The sequence below is a fragment of the Nyctereutes procyonoides genome, unplaced genomic scaffold (genome assembly GCF_905146905.1).
Source record: "Nyctereutes procyonoides isolate TBG_1078 unplaced genomic scaffold, NYPRO_anot_genome, whole genome shotgun sequence".
NCBI classification, from domain to species: Eukaryota; Metazoa; Chordata; class Mammalia; order Carnivora; family Canidae; genus Nyctereutes; species Nyctereutes procyonoides.
Window position 1 is genome coordinate 8,325,602 of NW_026575048.1, and position 17,567 is coordinate 8,343,168.

The window sequence follows — 17,567 nt, forward strand, 5'->3', positions numbered from 1 at the left end:
ATGAGGGAAACCTCTCCTCCAACGCTTCTTGTTCTCCAGCCACTTGCGCTGGAAGGTGCCCTGGGCCAGCACAGGACAGCCCCACCTTTCCATGGCTGAGGAAGGTGAGGACTTATGTAGTGAGTGGAAGCCAGGCTGGAAAACCGGGCCTGTGTTTCCCAACCTCACCTGTCACCTCTGGCCCACGTAGGTGACAGTCTGGGGGGCAATGGGCACGCAGAGCTCTGCGGGTAGTGTGTGAGCACAGATGAATGAAGTGAACTCTCCTGCCCCCCATTCACTCACTTATCCAGCATTTATTGAGTGCCTGTTGTGTACCCAGCCCAGTGACAGGTACATGAGGTGTCAGGAAGCAGACACGGTCTCTGGCCTCCTGGACCTCACGTGGCAGTGGGGGCAGGGTGTCTGGATGGTGCCCCCATATCCTAGTGGGATTGAGAGCCTCCGATTTCTTAGATGCCTGGCTCATGGGTTCGACCTTACTTTCCAGATGTTCTCTTCCAAAAATGACAAAAGTAGTTCATGCTTCTTTAAAAAATTAAGAGAAATAAGAAAAATGAGAGAAACTTGAGAGTACGAAGGCTGTATCTTATTCCTCCCAGCCCTGCCACCAAGCTGATCCATTTCCCAGAAGTGGAGCCATCGTGAACAGTTTGGTTTTCTCTCCTGGTGTATTTAAAATCCACTTCTGTTCTCGCCATGCCCCCCACCGACACACACGTCCGCCTGTGTTATTGAGTAATACGTCTTTCTGGTTCATTAGATGGAAGGTTTACCTCATTCTTCAGTGCTGCACACGTGGTACGATATGGATGAAGTGTGCTGTATTTCATTCGTCTTCTGTTGATGAACACAGGAGGGAGTTTCCAGTTTTTTTCACTATTTCCAAGGCTGATGTGCTAAGCGCTTCCATATAGTGTTTATTATGTATGATGAGCCTATAAATAAATGAAGAAGGCACAGGCACGTAGGGAGCGACTGCTATAAAGTGGATTCCCAGAAGTAGAATTGATGGTCAGAGGATGAGCGCATTTGAAGGCCTGATCAATAGAACCAGATTGCCCTCTGTAAAGGTACGCCCAGTGCGCAGACCCGCGGACGGCCTGTGTGCAGGTCCCATTCCCCACAGCCTCACCGCGGCTGACCTCTCGTTTAGAAGGATTAATCTACTGAGGAGCTGCCTGGACTTGCGTGATCCTGGAAATTGCATCTATTTTTAGTTGGAAGAAGCCCTCATGAGTCAGGATCCCAAGAAGCTCACAGCCTGAATCATTTTGGGCTTTGGAACACACATCTCCTCCTCTCCTTACTCTGTATTAATAAAAAAAAGGGCACAGTTGCATTTTTTCCCCCAGAAAAAGATATCTTTTTGGAAGGTAAAGTAGGGTAGCTTGTTAGAGAACACCTGAGCATTCTTTGCTTTGGTCAACGGGCGGAGGGTGACTGAGGTCTGTCGGGGGCGGTCTGATGAGTGCAGAGTACCTCCTGTATTTTCATTTTGGTCGAGAGGAAGGAGCTTGACGTTTGTTCATTCACTGAGTTTGACGTGTGTCCTCAGTGGCACCAGACAGGCCAGTGATGTTCTGGACTACTGGAGCAGTTGGAGCGTGCACACGGCTCGGCCGTGGCCTTCAGGCTCCCTGCCCTGCCTTCTGCTAGGCCCTTGTTTTCCGAGGTTCTCTCCAGACCTTGCTCTCATCCAGGCTGTATTCCACGCTCCACGCTTTGTTTTCCCATCTTCCCACCTGTGTTCAAACGATGGCCTCTACCTGGCATGCCTGTACCTCTGATTTTTGCCTCCACATTTTTCAGCTTGTGGAACCCTGGTCCTCTCAGTGCCTTCCCAGGCCAGAGCTGGCGACCCTGGGGAAGCTTTTACCTCCTTGCTGACTCCCAGAATCTCGGCCTAGCTTGTTGGAGTGCAGGTCCACGTGGGGCTCGCTGTGATGCTCCCGTGGCTGGCTGTGGGTAAGAACGAACCCCTGTCCTGGCAGCGCCCCACGTGCCTCCTCCTCCAGGGCCCTGGGCGGCTGCAGCAGGACAGGTGTGGGGACTCGGGGTCATTGCTTCACGTCCTCCCGTGACGGCCACAGGCCTAGGTAGAGAGATGTTTAGCGTGCTGGAGTGCTAGCAAGGTGATGCTGCTTACTGCAGGGTTTGGGGACTGATCACTCTGTCCTCACTCTGCTTTTTCTGAATTTAGGCTGCACTTAAATTTTAGGCACTGTGGTATTTATCTCATGGAGAAGCCAGCCTTGCAGATAGCCTCTTGCCTGAAAACAATAGAAAATGAGGGCAATTTTGTTTTTATTTTTTTTGCCAAATGTAATTACTTATTTGAATACAGTTGTCTGTGAGAAATGATCTGTAGGGCTGATGGTCACCTTATTCATCCAGGGTAGAAAATACCTTGCTTGGTTATTGATTAAAAAGAAGGGGCGCCTGGGTGGCTCAGTCAGTTAGGTATCTGACTCTTGATTTCAGCTCTGGTCACTATCTCATGGTCGCGAGATAGAGCCCTACATCGGGCTCCGTGCTGAGCGTAGAGCCTGCTTGAGCCTCTCCCTCTCCCTCTGCCCCTGGCCACCGCCTCACCTGCACTCTCTTAAAAAAAAAAAAAAAAAAAACCAACTGTAGCAAATACAAGTGGAAGACATGAAACCCCTGTCTCGGGTTCAAATATGTTCAATAAGTAAAGGACTGTTTCCTAACATTTAGATCATTGAGCCAGTGGGTCTTTTAGGGTCTAAACCTAGACAATAATTGCTCTGGTTTTCCACCTTATTTGATGCATGTTTTTATAATCGCATAACTAAAAGTCAATGTAGTGAGAATGAACGTTGGATGGATGCATTTGCCCGTGGCCTGAAGACTGTTGCCGTGTGAAGCCAGGATGCTGAGAACGGACATCATCATTAGCAGACTTACTAGGATCTCTCTTCTCCTGCCCACAGCATTGTTCTCTCTTCCACCTGAGGTCTTCTTAGGCAACTGTGCTCATTACTGCTGCCAGTAGGGATGGAAGGTCTTGATGGGGAGTGAGGGCCTGGGTTCTGAAGGACTTAGCTCACTCTGGATGCTTAGACCTCGCCCCCCACTCCCAGTGTTGGTTGCCTTATGTCTAACTTGGGAAAATGAGGTCAGGTGGTCCCTGAGGACCCTGCCAGGCTCAGAGCACGGTGCTGTGGGTCGTGGGGTTGCGGTCACAGTGTGTGCGCTACCGCCGGGTGAGCTTTTCCAAGCCAGGCCTCAGAACCCCAGGATTGAGTGGACTTTGATTGCAAACCCACTATGCAGCAGGGGCCGTTGTGGGTGCTGTACGGGCTGTGGGTGCCCCTCCCTCCGGGAGCTCGGAGTCCTGTAGAAGCAGATAGCACCCCTGTCAGGAGGCAGTGAGGGGTGTGCGGTGAGTTGCAGCTTCCCATACAGATGTGAGGGAGAAGTTAATTCTGATGGGAGGGATGAGGAATCCAAGACGGTTTTAATGAGGAGGAGGCCCTGGGGCTGAGCCTTATTGGGTGAGCAGGGTTTGCAGAGAAGCACACTTGTCAAGGGCAAGCAGGGTGAGAGGAGGTGGGGCTGAAAGGCGAGCCCGTGCACGGTGGGTGCCAAAGGGAAGCTCCAGGCAGGGGGCCTTGGAAGCTGGGCTGAGAACAAGTCTGAGTTTGGCATAGAGCTTCCATCCTCGAGGGAGCAGGCAATTATCCTTCCTCTGGGCCTGCAAATGGGACTCCAGGACAACGGTGCTCCCAACCAAGGGCGATTTTGGCCTCCAGAGAGCATGGCAATGTCTGGAGATGTTTCTGGTTGTCGTGCCTGGGGCGTGTCATGGACACCTCACAGGTGGTCCAGGGATGCTGCTAGGTGCCCCACGATGCGGCACTGCTGGGCTTTCTGCCCTGCCCCCGAATAATGATTTATCCAGGCCAAGATGTCAGTCGTGGAGAAACTTCAGCCTAGGAGCTTATCTTGGCAAATAGCCCCAAAGATAATCCTTCCAAGCTATTTTAATATCTGCCTGGGCCAAGTGTTTTAAGAGAGATACAGAGACTGGGACAGATGGAGAAACCGTCAGTGCAAAGACTGGACGTGGAATGTTCTTTCCTTTTGGCTCTGGTATTTCCCCGAGTCCTGTTGCAGTTGCTGAGATGCTGGGGGGTAAGTGTGATCCGTGTGTGTCGTACCTCTGCTCATGCTCTCTCCTCGGGCAGGCCTCATCCTTCCCTCCCGGGGAGCCCTCCGTTCCACCTTTGCTGTGACAGGTAGGTTTCCCCGAGTGCTCTGTTCCCGAAGGGAAGGGCTGTGCCAGGCCAGCCTGGGCCCAGCGAGGGAGTGCCCACTGGCAGGGCGTCGACGAGAAGACACGTCCTGCGCCTCTGAGTGAGGGGTCTTACCCCCGAGGTGCTCCCTTGAGAGTATGCGTTGATGACTTGGTGCCACTTGAGCACTAGATGGGAGCGCTTGGTGTTTCAGATGGCTTTCATGGGGGCAAAGGCTCTGCCACCAACAAGCATTTCCCCACCCCCGAGGATGTCCTCAAGCTGATTTTCTAGCAGAGTTTAGTCATGGCCTTTGGATACTTGCACGGTGAGAACAAGGCAGTGGCCTAATCAAACCATGAAATGTATTTGAAAATCAGGTTTTGAATAAAATTAGCATCTCAAGCCCCTGCAGGTGGCAGCTTTTAGGACTTTGATGTGAAGAGCTCTATACAGAAATAGTGTTTTTTTTTTTTTTTTAAGATTGCATTAATTAGACAGCTAAAATACAAAGATGTTTAATTGAAAAGGTTGCTTGATTTTCAGATGCATCCCTGTGTTCCAAACAAGCTGGTATTTCTGGATTCTCTTCATCTTAAAGTTTTCCTGTTTCCTAGTTTTTTTTTTTTTTAATTTTTTTTATTTATTTATGATAGTCACACAGAGAGAGAGAGAGGCAGAGACACAGGCAGAGGGAGAAGCAGGCTCCATGCACCGGGAGCCCGACGTGGGACTTGATCCCGGGTCTCCAGGATCGCGCCCTGGGCCAAAGGCAGGCGCTAAACCGCTGCGCCACCCAGGGATCCCCATCCTGTTTCCTAGTTTTAAGGAACATAGTAAGTGAGGGTAGAGACGTGTTCCTTGACCAACGTAAAACATTCATGTAATGTTTGGATGAGAAGTGGGTAGTTTGTATTCGCTCCTGCAGCAAATATTCACTAAGTGTCTGTCACTTACCAGCATGGTTTTTGGCACCAGGATTACAGAAAGGATTGGGACAAAGTCCCCTCCCTTGGGAGGCTTCTGGATTAATGAGAGATGCCATCAAACAGGGAACTATGCTATAATATTTGTGCTGAGTGCTGTTAGGAAAAACAAAGCAGAGCAAAGGTTTAGTGCCTGGAGCCAGGGTAAGTGAGGGTGTGTTTTATGAAATAGAAGGGCAAGGGAAGGGCCCTCTGAGGAGGTGACATCGGAGCAGAGACCTAGGTGACGGGAGGGAGTGAGCGAGCTGGAGGTGTGGGGAACAGTGTTCCAGGCAGGAGGAACAGCATGTGCAGGTGCCCAGTGCAGGAATGAGCCTTGCTGGGCTGGCAGGGGCACCTTGCTGATAAGAGGGAGTGAGGGAGCAGGTGGGGCTGGCGGGAGGGACAGGGACAGGGTCTCGCCGGCCTTGTAGGTCATGGCAAAGAATTTGCATTATTTCTGAGAGACATAACGAGATTCTGGAGGGTTTTGAGCATGATGTGAGTGGGTTTTAAGTTTTCTTTCTGTGCGCAGACTTGGCGTGGGGGGCTGGGAGCTGATTCAGGCTGCGGGAGTGGAGGGGGAGGCCCTGCCACGGAGGTGTGGACGAGGGCTGTAGGGGTGGCAGGGAACTTGGGGGTGGTTTGAGGTCCTGTTTGGGGTAGAGTTGAGGGGGCCTGCTGGTGTGGTGGGGCTGGGGGCAATGGTTGCAAGAAGTAGAAGCCCGGGTGGCCCCGAGTTTTGGCGGCACACCTGGGCCAGCGGGAGTGTCACTTGCTGAGTGGGGAGGATGCGGCAGGAGCACCTGCATGTGGGTGGGCGCTACTGTCATGTACGCCCTGAGTGACGGGGGTTTTGCAGCTGCACATGCGGGCCTGGAGAGGAAGAGACGGGCCTGGGCCGGAAGTCTATGTTTAGGAGACAGCCATGTATAGATGGTGTTTAAGAAACGTCTAGAGCATTTGATTTAGTCCAATATATTGAAACATGTAATCAACACAAAATTATTAATGAGACATATCATCTATTCTGTTTTTATAGTAAGTCTTTGAAACGTGGTACATATTTTATGTTAACCGCATCGCATTTTGGACACTAAGCTTTTAACCGTCAAAAAAAGTGAAACGTAGTCCTAATAAAGTAGAAGAGTTGTGTTTAACAGAAGAATGAGCCCATGATGTGCTTTTCATCCCCAACACTGCTGACACCCAGTGCATGGGGCTGTCACAAGGGGCGATTCTGAAATTCCCTGTGGGGACCGATGGGCGTCCAACGATTCAGTTCAGTTCTGACCCCAACTACGCAGAGGTAGGCTAGACCCTACAGGGTAGGGGCTCAGGCCCACAGGACAGCTCCCACCTCAGACGCCAGCCGCAAGTAGAGGTCCCTGGCTTACCCCCACTTGGGCCCCACGTAGCTTCAAATCAGGGGGTCCCACCACCCCCTGTCAGGTTTAATAATTCGGTATAATAGCTCACAGAACTTAGGAAAACACTCCGGTTTATTCTAGAGAATACGAATGAACAGCCAGATGGAAATGTACACCAGGCAGAGATGGAAAGGTCTTGCCTCCATGAGGTCCAGGCTGTTTAGGGTTTTTGTGGAGGTTCATTATGTAGGCATGATTGATTGAATCATTGGCATTGGTGATTGAATTCAATCTCCAGCCCCTCTACCTCTCCCAGAATTTGTGTGTCTCTGTGTGTGTGTGTGTGGGGGGGCAGTGGGGCTGAAAGTTCCAACCCTCTGATTGCAGGTTGGTTCCTATGGCAACCAGCCCCCCTCCTAGGATCATTAGTAAAAACCCAGGTGTGGAGGAAGGGGCTTGTTGCGAATAATAAATGACCTGTCACTCAGGAAATTCCAAGGGTTTGGAAGCTCCGTGCTGGGTTCCTGGGATCCGGGGATGAAGACCCCACGTATCTATTGTATTGCAACATCACAAGTATCATACACCTGTTTGGATGTGACATTTAGAGCTTTCGGGGAGGGGGTGGGATCCCCTGGGGAGCAAGGCAGGGAGAAGGACAGAGGCCCCAGGACTCCAGGCCTTGTGCCCGGGGAGACAGAGCCGGGGGACCTGTGTGGGAAGCAGCCCAGGAGATGGTGGGTCCCCAAGGCCGAGGGACGGAGGTGTCCTGACGGAAAGGGTGGCCCCCCCTCCTCTGTGCCAGGTGCTGCTGGGAAGTCTGTTCACTTGAGAACTGTGGCATCATCGCAGGGACCTACGGGGCCAGCGAGGGAGGGGAGCAAGTGGGCTTGGAGCGGGTTGCCAAGGGTGAGATGTGCAGTCAATGCAGAGATGCGGCTCTTTGAAGGAGTTTTGCCGCCAAGGGAGCAGGGAGATGGGATTTGGTCTGCAGAGAGGGAAAACCTAAGAAGGGGGCTTTGGCCCTGGGGGCAGTGGTGGTTTTCGGAGGAGATGAGAGAGGGAGAGGGTGGAGTATACAGAACGTGCCTATGGGAATCCTCCAGCCGAGGGGGCACTGATGGTGCGTGGAAGGGGGTGGGCGGCGGTGGCAGTGGGGCCCCGTGCAGGGGCCGGGTGCAGGTAGGCTGGCCAGTTGGCCGAGAGCCTCAGTTTCTCGAGCAGTAGAGAGGAGGGAAAACACCCACGGAGCGAAGTTCCCACGAGGATCGAACCAAGTGAGGGAGGCGCATGTGCTTAGTAATAGGACAGTGAAACGCACTCAGGCTCTCAGTGCAAAAGAGTGTTTTCCAGAATGAGCCTTCTGCTGGGGAGGAAGCTTGGGGTGCCGTTCTGCGTGGAACACCGAGGTCGGGGGTTGTGACACGCCACTGCTCTGTCTCTTTCAGAAACGGCTATAAGTTCCTCTACTGCTCCGCGCGGGCCATCGGGATGGCGGACATGACGAGGGGCTACCTGCACTGGGTGAACGAGCGGGGCACGGTGCTGCCCCAGGGGCCCCTGCTGCTCAGCCCCAGCAGTCTCTTCTCGGCCTTGCACAGGTAGGGCGCCGCGCTGTGGGCCTTCCCTGGGAGAGCCTCTCCACGTCTCCTGCCCCCACGGCCCTGCTCCGCGGGGGGGCACCTGACAGTCACCCCGACATGCAGGTCTGGCTCTGTCTCCCCGGCCACCCCCTTCAGTAGCTCCTCACGACGTTTGGGGGCAAGTCCAGATTCGCTGGCTCCATTCACCTGACCCTTCCTGACCCCCCTCACCCCCTTTTGCACCCCTTAAAACCCAGTCATGCTGAGCTGTCCTCGTTTTCCAGAACCATCTTCTCCACTTCAAGCCTGTGCACCTGCTGTTCCTCTTTGTGGGCAGCTGCACGGCCGCTGTCGCCAGGCCAGGTCTTAAGGCCTCCCTGAATCAACTTGCAATCCGTCTAATCGGGGGCCTGGGCTGGGTAGAGTGGCCCCTCGACCAGCCCCCACCACCCGCCTGGCCCTTGGTCTCCCAGAAGACTTGTTTCTGGGAGCTCTGGTCACACACTTGTTTTGTTTTAAAGATTTTATTTATTCATTTGAGAGAGAGAGAGAACAGGAGAGAAGGAGCATGAGCAGGGGTGGGGGAGGACAGACAGAGAAGCAGACTCCTGGCTGAGCGTGGAACCCGACGCGGGGCTCGATCCCAGGATCTGAGGTCATGACCTGAGTCGAAGGCAGACGCCTAACCAGCTGAACCACCCAGGCGCCCCCACAGGGTTTGTTTTACTGGTCCTCTAACATCACCAGCCAATGTCTGAGAACCCTCCTCCCTTCACCATCACAGCCTCATTCAGGGAAGTCGACCCAAACTAAGTCTGGCCTCCTGGGGTGGGAGAGGCGGGGACTGGACTTTCCTGTACCCCGAGGCCCAGGGCAGCTTCCCAGGCTGCTCTCAGAGCATGGACTGTCGTGGCTCTGCCAAGGGCTGGTTCTAAGGGTCACATAGTTGTGTCTTCAAGACCCAGCCAGGGGCTCTGGCAGGAAGCTGCTTGCTGCTGCTCACCATGCAGACAACGGAAAGATCCAGATGGGCTCACAGCACCATGTTGGTTCCTCTTGGGTATTTCTCTCCAGCTTTGCGGGTACCTTTCCCATTGCTGCTTTGTTTTGTGTGATTTGTGACTTTTTCCCCGTAGTCAAAGATCTTTCACTGAAACTTAGACATTCTGGGGAGGAAATTCAGGCAAAACCTCTGGATGCCATAGTGCATTTCAAGTCTTGAGAGCTGTCCTGACAATGTAGGCTTCAGTAGGATCCAGATGTTAATGAAATGGGGTCCCTGACCTATGTCGACAGTGAGCAAGCTACTCATTATCATGTATTAAGTACTGAGGATTTGCAGGGCGAAGCAAAACGTTGACATCACTGCTTTGATACGCTACCACTAATGATACGCTTAAGGTGATCTTTTTCATTTTTACCTTATTTAAATCAAAAGTGATAGATATTTGGACAGTGAGGATTTATGAAACCAAACAAGGGAACCTCACAATGTGTGTTCCCTCCCAGGAGCTATGTATGTACCCTCCCAGCCACGGCCGGCAGCCTGGTCCTCTGAGCTCCTCATTCTAGCCGGAGCCGTTCTGCGTGTCAGCCGTCCCGCAGATTTTCTAGAATTGATGGGCAAGTCTGCCATGAGCCAGAGTGACCTTCCCTAGCAGGGTGCTTTCATTGGGTGCACTTTTGAGCATCCTGCCTAGGTCCAAACTGGAAAGAAAGAAAATAAGCATAGTGAGGGGCATGCAGCCGGCAGGTGGGGACGGGGAGCCCCAAGCTCTGATGCTGCTCGGCGACTGATTGGTGGTGTGACGAGCAGGTGCTTCCCTCTCCCAAGTCTGTGTCCTCAGCTGCCAAATGGAAGGGTTTCATTAGATGATCTCAGGCGTCCCCTTTCAGCCCTGAAATGCTATGATCCTAGGAAATGTGTCTGAGAAGTTGAGGGAATCTGTGCCACACACCTCTTCTTTTGGTTCGGGAGCTTCTTTTAAAGTAGAAATTGAGTGGCTTTTAAAAATTTTTATTTTATTTATTTATTTTTTTATTAGAGTTCAATTTGCCAACATATAGCATAACACCCAGTGCTCATCCCGTCAAGTGCCCCCCTCAGTGCCTGTCACCCAGTCCCCCCGACCCCTGTCCACCTCCCCTTCTACCACCCCTTGTTCATTTCCCAGAGTTAGGAGTCTCTCATGTTCTGAGAAATTGAGTTTTTGTTACCTGCCCTATTTTGTTGTGGCAGCAGGGCTGTTCGGATCATCTTCATAAAGCTTCTGTTAAGTACGACACACGTTCCTGGTACATGTGGCTCAGTCTCCTGGTGCAGGGTAGGGGGCGTCTCACCAATGACAAGCGATTTACCTTTGCTAGATCCCAAGACTGGGTTACTGGCCACGTGTAAAATTCTAGAGTTTGGCAAGAACAGAGGCTGGCCTCTACCTCTGGGAAAGAAGAAACTGTTTCACAAGCAACCACATTTTCCCTTTGGGGTTTTCTGAGGCGCCCTAAACTCAAATAAATGACACTTTGTTGTTTGTTGGAGTAACATTACCTCAAGGGTGAGTTGAGTGACCAGGGACCATATGCAAATTCAGATCACTGAAGACCTAGGCTGCGCAAGGGGCAATCTGGACTGCTCACCTGAGTACTTGTCAGCAGCCCTCACTGCTTCCTCCTGGGGTATCTTACTTGCTCCTTCAATGGGGCCATGGGGTCTCCTCTTACTGTGCATGAGTTACCTGGTGTGTATGCATGCAGACATCCTCCTACCTGCCACACACTTGCACACTCATGCACATGTGCATGAGAGAGAGAGATTGAAATTGAAGCAGGAAGCTGAATTTGGATGGTTTCCCCTGAGCAGATTGAAGTTTGAGACTCATAATCACATAGTCACCCATAGGGTCCTAAGATACAGAATGTAAAACCCTTTTAGTGTTAAGTTTAGGGACGGTTCTGGAGTCCGCAGAAGTCTGTACAGAGCCGGGACTAGCCCTTGGGTCTTATGACACTCAGGTTGATACTCTACCCCCACCCCACCCCCATCATCCTCATCCTCACCCTCACCATCATCATCTGAATTACATTTTGAGTAGGTGGAGAAGAATAGTTCTAAAATATATGTGAGGTATGAATGTTAACCAAATAGTGAACACCAGTGTGCCCCCCATCTGGTTACAGCCGAAGGACAGACCATGCCATGTGAAGTCCTAGTCACTCACATCCCTCCCCACTGAGTAGTGACGGCAGCCATTATTCCCGAATCTTGTGTGAATCATTCCCTAGTTTTCTAAACAGTTTCATCACCTGTATTCGTGGTCCTCGTCTAATTGTGCACATGTGTGAACTTGGTGTGACTGTCATATGTTCTTCTGGAGCTTGCTTTTTTTCACTCAACATTACGCTCCCATGATCGTTGAGTAGAGCTGTAACTCTCTGCTCTTACTTCCGTATGGTATCCTGTTGTAGGACTACCACAGTTTATCCATCCTACTGCCGAGGGATACTTGGTTCATTTCCAGTATTTTACCAATAAAAGCAGTGCTGCTCGTATGTGTGTGCACTGGGTGCTCCAAGGTAAACAATCAGGATTGGAAATGCTGGCCATGGCGTTTGCACATATTCAGCATTACGAGGTCATTCTGAACTGTTTTCCAAAGTAATTCAACCAATTTATGCACCAACAGTGTATATGAGCGCTCCACTTGCTCTGCTTTCTTGCCACCACGTTTTTAGCCATTTACATTTTTGCTAGTCTGATGGGTGTGAAATGTCTCTCTCCGTACGTTTATTGGCCATTTGGGCTTCATCCTCTGCGAAGTGCCTGTTCAAGTGTTTTCCCAATTTTCTTTTTGATTTGTTAAGTGTGTGTTATAGATTCTATATACGGAGCCTTTGTTATGAGTCCTGCAAAGAGCCTTCCCCGGTTTATGGCTTGTGATGAACATAAATCCTTAGTTTCACGTACTTGAACATATCATTTTGCCCGTTGTTTGTGCTGCTTGTCTATTAAACAGGGCTCCCCTGACTGTGGGCATGACCATAGGTTCTGAAGGTGTTACCCTTCAGGTTTAGATGTGTAGTCCACCAGGAATTGATTTTTGCATATTGAGTGCAGGAGAGGCCCATTTTCTTTTCTTTTCTTTTTTTGGTTTTCCTACTAGGGATGTTCAGATGTCCCAGCATCATTTACTGAAACGATTGCCTGTTTCCTCCTGCTTTGAATCGTCATCATGCTCGTAAATCAAGTGTTCATAAATGTGTGGTTTGGTTTCTGGCTTTTGCTCTTGCGTGTGACTGTGATGATTGAGGTTTATAAAAATATACGGACAAAATCCCTGTCCAGAGGTTGATTGAAATTACAGTGAACCTGGAGAACAGTTTAGGGAGAGTCAGTATCTCCTTGTAATATTGAATCCTCCCATTCACTTATATGGTGTATTTTTTCATTTATTTAGGTCTTTCCTAATCTATTTCACTGAAGTTTATCATTTTATCCATGAAAGCCTATTAGGTTTATTCCTGGACACTTGAGATTTTAAATTTCTGTTCACATAATTATATTCCTGCCTGTTTGTTTCTTCTGATGCATGAAAGTGCAATTGATTTTTGTACATTATTTTTTTCTGTACACTGATTTTATAGCCAGCAGTCTTATCGATCTCTTACTAGTGATGATAATTCATCTGTAGATTTTTTTTTTTTTAAATATAGTTTTTTGTGGATAGCTACAGTTTCTTTTCCTTCCTTTCCAATCCTCATTCTCAATTGTTTTCCTTCCGTCACCCTCGGAGGGAGGACCTATGGCATAGTGTTAAAGCCTCCTGTTGTTTCACTGTTACCGGGGAATTTGCTATGGATTTGGAGTATTCCCTGCTATTCCAGGTTTAAGATTTTTCATCTTGATTTGCCATTGAATTGTATCAAATGCCCTGTCTGTATCTATTGATAGGGTATGTTTTCTCTTCCTTTAATTTGTAAATGTGTTAACACTGCATTAATTGGTTGAAAGTATTGAATGACTCTTGCATTCCTGGAGTGAAGCTTGTGCTTTGCTGCAGTTTGCATATGCATATTTATCTAGGATGTTGGCTCCTGACATTCAGGAATGAGGTTGGCCCACACTTTGCTCAAGCTTTTCTTCTTTCGGTTTTCTTTTTGAGGTTAGGCTAGGCTCAAAATTGAGTTTGGAGAGGTCTTCTCTTCTACATCCAGAATTCCTTGTTCCTTGTATGACTGGTGGAGGTCTTTTGTAAAATCACCTGTCCTTAGCGTTTTCTTTGTGGGAAGACTTGAAAGTGTGGATTCACCCTCTGTGAACTTGAAAATAGTTTGATGCTAATGAAGCTGATCCATTATTTATTTGTTTTAACAGAGAAGTGATTGAGAAGAAGCCAGAGAAGTTTAAAGTCCAGTGTTTGACAGACATCAAAAACCTGTTTTTCCCAAATACAGAACCCTTTTATGCTGCTTTTGGAAACCGACCAGCTGTAAGTAGTAGATCGGGTATATGAGAGCCCTTGGGATTACTGCCTTTTCTCCCAGCAGTCATCTGAAAGCTGGGTCTGGGCTCCGTGTGGAGCCAGATTCCCATCCCACTAGAAATAGCTGTAAGGAGACTCTCAGTAATTTCATGGCCTCTAGCTTGCTTGCTTGCTTGCTTGCTTGCTTGCTTGCTTGATTTATTTATTTATTTATTTATTTATTTATTTATTTATTTATTTATTTATGATTTTATTTATTCATTCATGACAGACACAGAGAGAGAGGCAGAGACACAGGCAGAGAGAGAAACAGGCTCCATGCAAGGAGCCCAATGTGGGACTCCAGGACCACGCCCTGGGCCGAAGGCAGGCGCTAAACCATTGAGCTACCCAGGGATCCCCTCTAGCTTTCTTTAAAGATGGCCTAGTGGGTTTTAGTCTAAAGCTTTGGAATGTGGGACTAGAAACTTCAAATTCCAAATCACATGCTCAAATTAGTAGAACAGGAACATAGAATTAGGATTAGACCCTTTCTCCCAGAATAGAGCCACAAAGCCAAGCCTTAACACAATGGTGAATTTGAGATCACAAGTTTTAAGAGCACTGTTGCATATGGTAAAGGAAGTGCTTTGAGATTTTATGTGCTCTACCCAAATTTGCCAGAGAGTTTAGCCTTCTGGATAATATAGTTGGGCACTAACTTCCCAGTAAGAAAATTCCCCTTTTGGAACCCCTGCCTGAGAAAATGGGTCAGAGAATAGCCTTAAGGGCTGTAAGAATTGCAGGGGATGTGGTAGGTTGTTTACTCATTAGCTCAGCTCTTGAACAGATGAACGAATGGAGGCCCCAAGGGGAAAACTGATTTAATAATTTCACATCCAGAGATACTTTTTCTCTGCACTACTTGGAAGTAGAGTTCTGGTTAATGAAAAGTTTATAATATTTCATCAAATCTGGAATACCACCTATTTGTGTTTACAGTGTACTTTTTTTTCCCCTAATTTATACTTTCCCAAATACAGGATGTGTATTCATATAAGCAAGTAGGAGTGTCTTTGAACAGAATATTTACCGTCAATCCCAAAGGAGAACTTGTCCAGGAACACGCAAAGACCAACATCTCCTCGTGAGTAGCACGCGCGTGTTGTGGGAGTGCTGTGTCATTACATTGTGGCTGTAGCCTCAGTCTTGGAATGATGCTTTACAGTTTACAGTGCGCCTTTTTATCCTTTGTTGCCTGTGTTTTAATCCTTAATTCCTACAAAGAGGTAGTACATTTTAACTCTTGGCATTTTGTCCAAAACTTAATTTCTGGACAACCTGTATTAAATCAGGTCCCCTCCAGGTCAACAATTTAAGTTAGTGGTGAGGTTCTGCTCCTGAGTGGAATTGAATGGATTTCAAAACTACTGGTTTAGATTTGCCAGGTTAGGACTGAAAGCCTAGTGTACCAATTGGAAATGCAACCACGTTGAAATACCCTGTGAGGCTGTATTTACAGACGAGAAGCTGTGTGTCTTCACACACTGACCTGCTCTAATGCTCTCACCAGAAATTGTCAGAATTCCTCTCATACTTGTGGTCCAGCAGAGTCTCCCCAGGGCAGTGGGCTGAATTGGGCTCCTGTTTGTAATGAGGCATCCTGGCTGGTTGTGGACTTTCCTTTGTCTTCGGTGTGTTTCCCTCTGGGTTCTTAGAGTCGAGAGCATCTCCTCAGGCCATGTGTTGGTGAGCTTTGCCCACCCGGTGACACCGGGCAGAGGGGTGTCTCCTACTGCACCGTCTGTGTAGACCTAGAAGACAGCTCATGGCCCCAGGTGACCCCCTGGGGGACTGCAGGAACCTGCCTTACGGGGAGTTGTTGAACTGGGGGTTTGGTTCTGGAGGCTTCGAAGGAAATGGTTTCTTCCAGGCACATCCTGTGGTTTTAGGTAAATGAGAGACTTAGGTTCCCCCTAGAGCACGTTTTTACGTCCCAAGATGGTCCTTAGGCCCAGTCAAGCTTAATGTGGCCTAAATGGGGGCAGTTGTAGGCTGAGGGGAGCCCAGCCCTTGCCTCCCAGTCATGCCTTTTCCTGAGCAGTTCTCCAGATAGGCGGGGAGGGCGAGGGGGATGCAGCCGGGAGCCTCCTCCATGCTTCAGGACAGGAGGCAGAGCCAGGCTGGCCCCCGACTGGCAGAGCAGCAGCGCGGACGACGCCTCCCTTGCCCCGGCCGCATAGCTTCTCCCGGCCCGCACGGTAGACTCCGAGTGGCCCCGACAGCATTGGGGTCCCCTCTCTTCCAGCGCAGCACCCTGCTATGTGAAGGGGTCTCCTGGTCTGGAGAAGGTCTAGGAGGGGTCTTTCCAGGGTCACAAGGAACCTGAACTGAGGAGACCCTGCTGAGAAATGGCAGCAGCCCAGTGGCAGGCCTGTCACAGGGGACGCGGCAGGAGGGTCCCAGCCCCGACGGGAGTTTGGGCCGGAGGCCTGTGAGGTCATCTCGCTGGCTCGGGCTCTGGGGTTCAGGTGCCACCGTGCCCACACCTCGGCCTGGCACAGACCTCAGTGCAGAGGACCTTTGCACGTCATCCTCTCACGTCAGGTGGGGACACCCAGCCCACCTGCCCCTGGGGAGCTCACACTGCCCCTGGAACCGGACATGGGGCGGTCATTTGGGATCCTGGGACGCTGTGTCTGAGAAACCAGATGGTCTGGGACCTGCGGCAGCCGGGGAGCTGTTTGCTCTCACAGTCCAGCGCGCACAGCACTCGACAGTTTGGATCCGGGGCCTGCCACCCCCTGCCGTGCGCGAGCTGCTCCCCGCGGGGACGGGCTGCCTGCCGCAGCCGCAGCACTCCAATAGGTCATAAAGCCAAGGAGGTATTTTAAAAATTTGTTTTAATTTCCAGGAAGAGCGTAATTCTTGCTTGTTAGGGGAGATTTTCCCCATTCTGTGCAAGCACGATGTTCCTCATGAGCCCGTTGGGGTCCTTTATTAAATACACACCCTCATCCTTAGTTAATAAGTTATTTGATGCCTCAGAACATGCTAATTCCTGGAGTTTGTTTCGAAAGCGCTTCTTGGTTTTTAGCAAATTGGCACTGGAGAGGGGGACCCCGTGACCGTCCGGGAGGACCCTGGGGACGTGCGGAGAGGCCTGGGCTTGTCAGAATTTCTGGTTGGAGGCGCCCGGAGGTCTGGAGATGCATTTTCAATACAGCGGCTTTCTTTTTGTAGTGTTGGCCAAAGAGACTCACTCACGTCTTGGGGATACAGGGAAGATGGAGGGGGGAATATTGCAGGATCGTTGAGAAACACTGATCTAGTCCAACTCCATCTTCCGTAAAGGTGACGGCCGAGGCCCAGAGAGGGCAAGACACTTGCCCGAGGTGACACAGTGAACCTGGTGGGAGTGGATCCCACGTGTCTTGTCCCTCACGCTGGTGAAGGCTTTCCCCCTACGGCTAATAGTTAGCGAGGGCTGATGTTAATAAGCACCGAATGTGCATCATTTTACTGTCGCATACGTTATTTTATTTCACTCTCACGTGGACACGGGGGCAGTTTTCCTTTACTGTTGAAGAGATTGTGGCTTAGAAGGGATGAAGCCATTTGCCCGAGGTCACTCAGCTGGTAATAGCAGAGCTGAAGGTCAAGTCTGCGTCCCCTTACCCCAGGCCCAGGGCCATTTCCTTGCCCAGCGGAGCAGTCTCTGACGCTCCAGACTCGTACTTTATCTGTGGTTCTTCCCCGCAGGCTCGGACGTGAGCTCTGAGGCGGGCAGCTGTCACCGCCACGCTGATTTTGTCCTGTCCCCCGGCTCCCACTTGTCCCTCTTCTGTCCTTCGTGCCAATCAGGTTCCACCCGCTTCACCCGTGGGGCTTCTCTGACTCCTGCTTGGCACACTCGTTGGTTTCCCACTAA

At 50.2% G+C, this 17,567-nt stretch overlaps 1 protein-coding gene across 10 annotated transcripts in view; it reads left to right on the forward strand.

Annotated features, from left to right (window-relative positions):
* Positions 1-17,567, forward strand: part of LPIN1 (lipin 1) — a 132,833-nt gene that overhangs the window by 113,342 nt on the left and 1,924 nt on the right. For 8 of the 10 annotated variants that reach the window (XM_055327568.1, XM_055327567.1, XM_055327573.1 and 5 more), the window contains 4 exons: positions 1,813-1,968; positions 8,043-8,195; positions 13,549-13,663; positions 14,680-14,783. In XM_055327568.1, the coding sequence (XP_055183543.1) occupies positions 1,813-1,968; positions 8,043-8,195; positions 13,549-13,663; positions 14,680-14,783 (528 nt within the window). The remainder of the gene's footprint in view (positions 1-1,812; positions 1,969-8,042; positions 8,196-13,548; positions 13,664-14,679; positions 14,784-17,567) is intronic. The other 2 variants (XM_055327575.1, XM_055327577.1) reach the window with 1 other exon arrangement.